At 43.7% G+C, this 10,635-nt stretch overlaps 1 protein-coding gene across 1 annotated transcript in view; it reads right to left on the minus strand.

The window, feature by feature from the left end:
* LOC102378271 (transcription factor 12-like) overlaps positions 1-7,225 on the minus strand; it is a 33,358-nt gene extending 26,133 nt beyond the window's left edge. The window contains exons 1-2 of the mRNA XM_025195250.1: positions 7,185-7,225; positions 4,369-4,439 (exon numbers count right to left, since the gene is read on the minus strand). Of these exons, the coding sequence (XP_025051035.1) occupies positions 4,369-4,437 (69 nt within the window). The 5' untranslated portion in view covers positions 4,438-4,439; positions 7,185-7,225. The remainder of the gene's footprint in view (positions 1-4,368; positions 4,440-7,184) is intronic.
* Positions 7,226-10,635: the final 3,410 nt, after the last annotated feature.

Raw genomic sequence — 10,635 nt, forward strand, 5'->3', positions numbered from 1 at the left:
GGAACAATGGCCAGAAGCTGCTAGAGAATAGGTTCAGGTTAAAGATTAGGAGGCACTATTTCACTGTCAGGGTAGCTAGGATCTGGAACCAACTTCCTAGGGAAGTGGTCCTCGCTCCTACCTTGGGTAAATTCAAAAAGAGGTTGGATGAACACCTGTCTGGGGTCATGTGATCCCAGCATGTGCTCCAACCAGTGGCAGTGGGTTAGACTAGATCTGTTCAGGTCCCTTCTGACCCTAGCTACTTTGAATCTATGAAACTGTGAAACTATTCCTGCTTGTGGAAAGGGGTCAGGCTAGATGATCTGTTCAAGTCCCTCCTGACCCTAGCTACTATGAGACTATGAAACATAACTAAAACCTCAACCAAACATGCAGGTAAAGATGTGATGGAATCTGATGCACGATCAACACAATCTCACTTCGTGCCATGACACATGCATGGCAGGAGGCATGATTGTGGAATCGAGCATCAGATCCAATCATGCCTTACTGCTGGTGCAGAGTTAGCCTGGGATCATGATCTCAGGCTCTGCCTGCACCACTGCTTGTGGCTGGGAGCTCCCTCAGCTGACAGGGCTCCCAGCCATGAAGGCAAAGCATGTGCCACCACAACTGGGAGCCATGTCAGCTGCAGGCTCCCAGCTTCATGGGTACAGTGCTCCCCTGCAGCCGAGAGCCCCATCAGCTGACAGAACTCTTAGCCACAGGGGCACACCTGGTCATGCAGTCAATTAATAATAGCATGATAAGAACCAACCACAAAATGATTACACATTTTTTGTGGAATAACTTTGTGGATTGTTCCTTGTTTTATGACACTTAAATGTTTTAATGTGTGGCTGTGTTACAGCTTAAAACATGATTAACTGGTTAATCATGTCTTAAGTATAACTTGTGGCAGAGGCCTAAATTACAGCATTTAGTTTTACATATGTGCAAACACACTAATTTTCCTTTTTCCAAGACATACATAACTGGTATTACTCAACTAATCCACCATATCAATTAATGAATTAGAGAATACCAAGTATGGGAGAGTAGTAGAACAAAGATTTAAGACAAGATTTTGCCACCTTTACAAAACCTAATTATTGCCTTTGAATTGTCCAATTGATTTCAGTGGGAATCCTCCTACAGTTAAACACTCTTCAATGTTAGAAAGACAGAATCTGACTTCATATTTCGTTTCTGTATTATCTTCCTTTTATAAATGAAAGTTTCCTGTTTGTGGCCAATTTTATTGTTTTTAAATATTTGGCTCCTTTCTCTCTTCCCCTTTGTATTTTCTAGTAGAGCCTAGCTCAAGCTAGGTTTACATTTATGTTTCTTTCAATATTCATAAATCTATGAAAGAATAGTATTAATCTCTTGCCTTTGCTTCAAATATGTTAGTATCGCATCAGTGACCTTCTTCCTTCCACTGGGGGTGTAAGTCACATGTTCCTGAGATTTGGCCAAGTTTAAAATTCCTAATAATCTCTTAGAAAAATAGAAGAAATTCCAACTTCACATTGGTGGACCAACAAAAATCCATCTGCCTCCCCCGCCAAAAAAATCAAAGAAAATACACAGCCTAGGAAGCACAAGCTCAAATCCCAGGGAGGTAAATCAGTCCTTCGTTAATTAATACCCATATATGAAGTTGCTCACCCATAACCATCAACATGCTCAAGACATTTAGAGCAAAAACATCCGTTAGACAGGAAAAAATAATAAGATGCCATTTCAAATGCTGAAGTAGTTGCAAAGTCTACTAAAGAAAAGACCTGAGTTCATGCTTCAAGGTATTAGATATTTACTAGTGTTTAAATATGGTGCATTATTTCCATACTACAGATCTGAAGTTGAAGTTTTAACATACTATATGTCTTTCACGATTCAATAGATTTTCATACTCATTTGTAGTTTACTGACTGAGGAGTGTGGAAACTCAGATTTAAGAGTATTTTAATCTTTCTAGTGCTTTTTTTCCCCCAGTACTAGTTGTGACAACATGCCCCATAAAGATGCAAGGCATATTTTCCATATAATATGTTAGCACTAATCTGACAGCAGTTTTATTCTACATGAAAGCTGCCAAGAAATGCTACAAGCCTCTCCATTTTTTCAATACCCCTCACACCCTCAAGATAAACCCAGTCTTAGTCTGAAGAGAACACTGGGAGTCAGAACTCCTGAATTTGGATCCAGCCTCCAAGATCCAAGTCTTCCTGCCACTCTGACTTGAATCTTATTATCACCTAGAAACTTTAGGTGGTGCAGAATGGAGCTGTGCACCTGCAATAAGGCTTCTCTCATACACAAGAAATTACATCTATGTTCCATGATCTACATACAATAACCATTCTAGGTAAAATTTTAGATCCTTTTTAACCTCATTGATGAAAAAGTCCTAGGCTTTCATTACAGTCTTTTGCCTATAGGTGAAAATTAGCCACAATGCACAAGTGAACAGTTCTATGGTTTAAATGTAAAGGGGCTAGAAAAGAGTGTTTTCTAAGTGAATTTCTCAACTGTGTTATCCAGGGGTGGGCAACCCATGGCCCATGGGCCAGATCCAGCCCTTGGATGTGGGATTTTGGACGTGGGGATGAGTGCCAACTGTGGTGCTCTCCAGGGACTGCTGCGGAGAGGAGTACCCTCAGTAGATTATTCTGGCTCATAGCCAGAAGTGTTGCCTACCCCTGGTGTTAGCTATTTTCAGCAATTAGTTCACAAAGAACTGAAATTGTTGACTTTCTAGTGTGTGGGTAAATACATAAAGGGGAATAACAATATGAAAGAGGAGCTGTACTCTACAGTAAAGGAAAAAGGGAGGAGTTTACCAAATTCAAAATGAATTTCCCCACCAGCCTGGGGGAAAAATGCCTCATCCTGAATTTGAGTACCAGCCTGGGACAAGTGGCAGCTCAACTCCGGCTTTAACCTCGGACTGAAGCCAGAGCTGAGATGCTGCCTGCCTAGGGCTGGACTAGCATGTTCGGCAGAAAGGGGGAACATGGCCAGGAGAAGAGTGGGGGAGACCATGGGATGAATTGGGGGAGAAACCTGTAGCCTGCCCCCCACCTCCTAACTCCTGCTATAGGGTGGAAGCAGGAAGACAGGAACAGGCATGGAGGGGCAGGTGAGCAAAGGACAGAGGACAAGGCAAACCTTAGAGGGGGTTCGCCTTGGCTCCAGGTAAAGATGGTAATTTTTTGGACATTGTTTAACCCAGGGTGCCAAGTGTGCAGTCAAGTGATCTGACCCAGGGGTCACTGGACTGGCCCTAGTGCTACGAGCTGCATGCAGCACATGGGTTGGACCTGATGCCAGGAAAGCTACAGGCAGCACAGGGGGTCAGTCCAGGGAACCGAATGCAGCCCACTCCCTTGGGCCTGCTGTGCTGCCTGCAGTGCTAGGTCCAGTCCATAAGGTGCAGGTAGTTTTACATCCCAATGCTGGCCCCAGAAGCTGGCACAAGCGCAGCAAGACCAGGGCCTAGTGTATGCTGCACATGACACGGCAGGCCAGCACAGGGTGCAGGTTCCCTGCAGTGTGCAGCCGGACCCAGACCCAGTGTGCAGGGCTGGTCAGAAGGGGGGCCCTGTGCCAGCCCCCTTGTGACACATGCTGCATGCATGATCAATCCATCCCCGTGCGCCACATACTGGACCACCTAGCCCCAGGACTTGCTGTGCAAGCACCAGCCCCCCAAGCCACCATGGGGCATTTGCTACCTGCAGCATGTGGGCTGGACCTAGTGCTGCACACAGAACGAGGGGTCTGGGGCACTAGCTTCATGTAGCACCCAGACTGACCCCCCCTTTGCTGACTGTAGCACGTGGCCCAGCCCACATGCAACAAGGCAGCATGTGCCCCAAGCCCACCCCAGGGCTGGCACCTGCGTAGCACAGGCAGGAACTGACACACTGGATGCTCTGCAAGAGGTTAGCCCTGGTCTGGCCTACAGACTGGCTCAGGGATGCTCATTTGGCCCATCAAATCAGATGCATTTGACACCCTGGTTTAATCAATTTGGTTCTGTCAATCAAACTTATTGTAGTGTATTATACTGGCATATTTTAAAGAACTTAAAATCATTCAGTAATTCATTTAATTTGTACTTTCATTTTTTCACTGTAAAATATACACCCACAGTACAAGTATGTAGTGAAGGTCAGAGTTTATCAAATGTTTTGAAGTTGAAAATCACTACACACACACACACACACTATAGACATCTATATGGTGCTCATTTACTACTGTTCTTACTTCATGTAAATTTATCAAAAGAAAGTGATATAAATGTTTAAAGGGATGTTTCTTGCACAAAGGTGTTCATTTGTATTAACCATTCCCATAATAGTTATTTAGAAGTCTTACCCTGGATGGCTCATACGAGGGACTTGGCTGACCACTTGTTCCCCAAGAAGCCCCTGTTCTTTCATCCATACCTAAACGAGGAAAAGAAAAGTTCAGGCTTAAAATACAATACAAAAGGTGGAAATGTAGAGTATAAGTCTCAAATGCAACAGTTTTGATTTTCTTTTACCTTATATCCTTCTACACAAAGTTTAAAGTAGTATTTCTTGAAATAAAAATATTAAGGTAGTAAATAATAAACAATTCGCTCACTGTTTGATTAATGACTCAGGCTGCAAAAGAAAACCCGTATTCAGACAAGTGCAGCTGGAAAAAAATGTAGTACAAAGAACAAAAAGCTAGTTGAAAGGTTTAGGGTATATCTACACCCCACAGTCCTTTTCAGGGTAAATGAGCCTGTGCTGAGCTCAATGGTAACACAGCTTTACCGCTTCTGGTGGTCTTAACCAGAGAGTTACCAGGTTTAATGCAGAGAAGCAGAATAATCTGGTTAACTGAACAATGGAGCCAGGACACAAGGCTGTTGAAGTAACTGTGCCACTAATTTACTCCAAGACCTTAAACCAGTAGTTCTCAGCCTTTTTAGACACAATGTACACCACAAGCTCGTAGTTTGCCACATACTCTTTTGACTACAGAAAAATAATACAACAATCCTTCTGTTGCACAGAACTCAGGAACAGCACAAAAGGGTTAGAATATTTTAACATCATGGAGTCCTGTTTGAAATCTCTGGTTTTATCATATGAATCATGTTTGCACACCTAACAGTGCTAATATTGCATGGAACTCTGCAGCAGTCTTGAAAGACCTCAAAGCACTCCAGGTTGCTGCAGCACCCTGGTTGAGAATTGCTACCTTAGACAAATCACTTGATCCATCTGACTCTACAGTAATATTTTCCTGCTGCTTGTATGATTTGGGTAAGTGCTAGTGCAGCAATAGTGAAACGTTGCATGATCAGAATCAGTTCAGAGAAGTTCATATTTCAAATAAAAGAAACGTCATCATTAGTAGTACAGACATTTCACAAAAGACCAGAACAGTTATTTTCTACTGTGTCTCTGTACATCTAAACATCAAAAACAGAAATGTTATCCACTTCTTCCTTTCTTCCAATCAGACTTCTCTAAGGGAAGATCTGATGTACTGTTAGCATGTTGTGTGTCAGTGTACCATGCACCACTTTTAAGGTGCATAACACACTGGGGTTACTTCTCACAGAGCACCAGCCAGTCCATTCAGCTCCATATTGATGAAAAATAGATGACCTATAAGGTCCCTTCCAGCCCCTAACAACTATGAAACTTATTTCTAGAGACAAACAATCACAAGTGTTATTGATCACAGAAAAATGTGTTTATTCTGTAGTTTGGCCAGTGAGGGAAAAATGAAAGTAAAGAAAACACAACTTGAAGTACAAGGAACTAACGAAAGGGAACAAACTTTTCTAACCACTCGCTGTTTTCCTAAGAAATTATTTGTCTCGATCCTTTAACTATAGCTTCATAAAAAGACAGCATGCAGAAAGGAATTTCCACTGAATGGTTAATTACACTATAGTGCTATCAGCTAAAAAGTGCTGGACCCCTATGATGTACTGTAAAAGAGAACTCTGCAATCCTGCAGGTCTCTCTAGAAATGCCAAAAAATGTACTTTATATAGCCTGCAGTTTTTGCAAGTTTACTACATTTTACAGCTGACAGCACTGTTATACTTTATTGTAATTGATCCAGGGGCCAAGAAAAAAGTCGTGTCTGGCACAGACAAAAGCAAAAGTAATCTTTTGGCACAACCAATGCTTTTCTGTGAGAAACAATGGCTTTAGTAATACAAGTATTATCATAACAAGTCTTCCTTGTGCTTTAGTCTCAAAACAGAGGTAGAGTAAGAAAATAACTTAGGAAAAGTATCTTAATGAATAGAAAATGTTTGCTGAAATGTAGGACCAAGTAAATTATAAAAAACTAACCATCAAAACATACGTATAAGCATAATAGAAAGACGTTCAGATACATGGCCTGTTCAGCAAAGCACGTGTTTATGTCATACTGATTACAAAACTGAGGTCAAAGGAAATTAAGTACACGTTTAGAGGCTTTCCTGAATTAAAGCATAGAATTAAAATATACCAATGTGCTCATATTTTTATTGAACAACTTTTATGATCCAACATCTCTTTCTTTTACAAGAAAAAAATTTGTAGTGGAAGCAGGATGAACTCTCAAACCAGCAAACAAGAATTTCCCAGAGCTTGTTTTTTCTAAACAATTAGTATTGCTTATTCTGCAAACCCTATTCTCCGCCCCACCCCCCACACACACAGTGTTCTCCTACAGGGGAACAGCTTATATATAGTTTATTAAAATCTCTTTTATACAGACATACAATATGACTTTATATATTCAATACAAACATTTTATGTTTAGTTTTATAGTTTGTACATATGCCTTGATACTACCCAGTATTCTGATTAAGAGCCTAAAACAATATAATTACAACATGACAATCATTCAACAGATTAAAAACTGGCTAACCAACAGGTCCTGAAAGGGTGTGCCTGTACTGTACCTCCGTCACATCTGGGAAGGGGCACTCTCAAGCACACCCTGCCCACCTGCTCCTGCACATACCAAATTTGAAATGTGGCAGTGAAGTTCATTTGTGGCACGCATCACAAGAGACGCCTGGAGGGGGCAATGCTACAGTAGCTTCACTGACACATTTCCAGGCCTGGCACATAGGAGAATGAGTGAATAGGGAGTGCTCAGGAACATACCTGCCCAGGAGCACTGGAGACATGGTATAGACTTACTTAAAACGTAAGTGTAAAACAGGAAATTATCCACTGAATGAATGCACATTTAGTCAGGCCCCACAAGGATTGTTTTTTTTCACTGTGCTACTTAAAATTTTTATCAATGACCTAGAAGAGAACAAAATCATAATCAACATAGTTTGTAGATGACAGAGGCCTGGGAGTCATAAATAACAAAGAGAGCAATTCTGCTATGAGAAAAAAGTGTGTGACCAACCGTAAAAATGTAAAGATCAAGGAACACAGTATGTGCCATACTTTAGGTGTGGGGAAACATGCCTTTACCTTAGGAAGCAGCAACTATGAAAAGGAATTTGGGCATCACGCTGGATAATTTCATAAACATTAGGGCTGGAAGGGACCTCAGAAGATCAGAGTCCAGCCCCCTGTCCAAGGGTCAGGAAGTCAACTGGGGTCACAGGATCCCAGCAAGATATGCATCCAAATTTCTCTTGAAGGCGTTCAATGTGGGTGCTTGAACCACCTACGATGGCAGGCTATTCCAGACCTTGGGGGCTTGGACAGTAAAGAAATTCTTATGTCCAGCCTGAAACGGTCTTGCGGGAGTTTATAACCGTTCGACCTCGTCATCCCTTGGGGGGCTCTGGTGAACAATCGTTCCCCCAGAACCTGGTGAACGCCCCTGATAAACTTGTAGGTGGCCATCAGATTGCCCCTGAGCCTGCGCTTTTTCAGGCTAAAGAGCCCCATAGCTTTCAGCCTGTCGTCATAAGGTCTGTTTTCCTGACCTCTGATCATGCGCATGGCTCTTCTCTGGACTCTCTCAAGTTCTCCACATCCTTTTTGAATTGTGGAGCCCAAAACTGGATGCAGTAGTCCAGCTGCGGCCTCACCAAGGCCGAGTAAAACAGGAGAATGACATCCCAGCATTTGCTTGAGAAGCATCTATGGATGCAAGCCAGCGTTTTGCTCACTTTACTAGCCGCAGCACCACACTGAAGGCTCATGTTCATCTTGTGGTCAATCATGACCCCCAAGTCCTTGTCATCCGTAGTGCTAGCCAGTGTAGCACTGCCAAGCCTATAAGGATGCTGCAGGTTTTTCCTCCCAAGGTGGAGAACCTTGCATTTTTCAGTGTTAAACACCATCAGGTTCTCATCCACCCATTTCCTGAGCCTGTCAAGGTCAGCCTGGATTGCCCTCCTGTCCTCCGTTATGGATGCTTTACCCCAAAGTTTGGTGTCGTCGGCAAACTTGGCCGGTCCACTTCTAACTCCAATGTCCACATCATCAATGAAGATGTTAAACAATACAGGTCCAAGGACGGAGCCTTGGGGGACCCCACTGGTCACAGGGCACCATGACAATTGACTTCCGTCAACCACCACCCTCTGGGTCCAACCACGGAGCCAATTCCCCAGCCAGCGGATCATGGTGAACTCAAGGCCACAATTGGCCAGTTTTGCCAAGAGGTGATCATGGGATACCAGATGGAAGGCTTTTTTGAAGTCAAGGTATATGACATCAATCTCCTCTCCCTTGTCCAGGTGATAGATCACCTGGTCCTAGAAGGAAATGAGATTGGTCAAGCAAGACCTACCCACAACAAACCCATGCTGGGTATCCCTCAGGATATTGCCATCAGCTAGTCTGTAAAGGATGGCCCAGAGCGCCAGGAGTTCTCGGAGATCCATGCCAGGGGCTGGGCTATGATGCTAGCCAGCTCCTTGAGTACCCTAGGGTGTAAAAACTGTCAGGGCTGGCTGACTTGAAGGTGTCCAGGCTCTCAAGGTGTTCCTTTCAGCACTGATGGAGGGCAGGGAATTTCCCTCACCTGGGCCGCCCTGTCCCATAATGGGCGTGGGTGTCCCGTAGGACTGATGAAAGACCAACGCAAAGTACCCACTTAATAGGTTGGCTTTTTCCAGGGCGTCAGTTGTCAGATGTCCCATCTGGTTTAGCAGCGGTCCAATGTTGCCCTTGCTTTTCCTCCGGCTCCCCACATATCTGAAAAAGGACTTTTTATTGTCCTTGATACATGTAGCTAGCTGGAGTTCTGTCGCAGCCTTGGCTTTCCTGGTTCGCTCCCTGCAGGTCCAGACCAGTGCAGAATATTCCTCCTCAAAGGTGGACCCAGTCCTCCATCCTTTGTACGTCTTTCTTTTTAGATGCAGGAGGTCTGCTAGTTCCCTGGAGAGCCAAGGGGACTGCTGTGCTCTTTTGCTGCCTTTCCTCTGAGATGGAATAGACTTAGCTTGTGCATCCAGGATCGCTCCTTTGAGGAGCAACCACTCATCCTGAACGCCCCTCCCCTTTGGGTCATGGCCCCTTATGGCCTCACTGACAAGCCTCCTGAGCTTGTCAAAATCACCTTTCCTGAAGTCGAGGACTTCAGTATTGCTGAATGACTTGCCAGCTTTACGGCGGATGGTGAAGGTGATCAGCTCGTGGTCGCTGTCACCCAGCTTCCCATCGATCCTTAGGTCACTGATTACGTCGTCCCCAGTTGCCAGTACCAGGTCAAGCAGCGCTTTACCTCTCATTGGCCCATAGACTTCCTGAGTCAGATAGAAGTCATCCACGGACGAGAGGAAGCTTTGCAACCGCTAAGATTTAGCCGAGCGCTCTTCCCACGAGATGTCTGAGTAGTTGAAGTCTCCCATGACAACCATGGACTGGGAACTTGTGCCCTCAGTCAATTCCCTGATGAACTCCTAGTCAAGTTCTTGACTTTGGGTGGGAGGTCTGTAATAGACTCCCACCATTGTGTCCCCTGTGCCATGTTCACCACGGATTTTAACCCAGAGGGTCTCCAGTCATCCACCCTGGTCGCCAATATCAGTTTGCAGGGACGCGTAGCTCTCCTTGACATAGAGAGCTACACCACCACTCCTTTTGTCTACTTGATCTCTCCTGTACAGGGTATAGCTGTCTATACCCATGGTTCAGTCATGGGTGGAGTCCCACCAGGTCTCCGTTATCCCTATGACGTCATAATTATTTGCATTAAGCAGGAGACAAGTTCCTCCTGCTTATTCCCCAAGCTCCTGGCATTCATGTATCCCCTTGGGGGCCTTTGCCTTGCCCACAGACTGATCCATGAAAATGGCCATTTTTCTCTATAATATTTTAATTCAAAATGGGAACAAGGTTAACAAATCCTATGACTTGTATTATACAGAAGGCCAGGTTCGATGAATGTAAGGGAGCTTTTCGGTTTTACATAAAACTTTAAATCAAATCAAATAATCCTAAAGTTTTGCCATTTCTTTAAAAAGGGCAACAATCGCAGTACTTTATGCTCTTTTTAAAAGGAAAAAGAGCAACAAAATGAATGGTAGTTCCCCTGTTACTTTGACATATGCATTCATTTTGAAAAACACGTTCAAATATATTCATCTGATAAAAAAAAATATTGGATTTTAGCACCAGCCGGAATGAAAATTGTTGGTTTTGCTGGTGTAAGACCAAAAGGACCATATTTAAA

This window comes from Alligator sinensis, unplaced genomic scaffold, assembly GCF_000455745.1.
Source record: "Alligator sinensis unplaced genomic scaffold, ASM45574v1 scaffold1780_1, whole genome shotgun sequence".
Classification (NCBI taxonomy): Eukaryota; Metazoa; Chordata; order Crocodylia; family Alligatoridae; genus Alligator; species Alligator sinensis.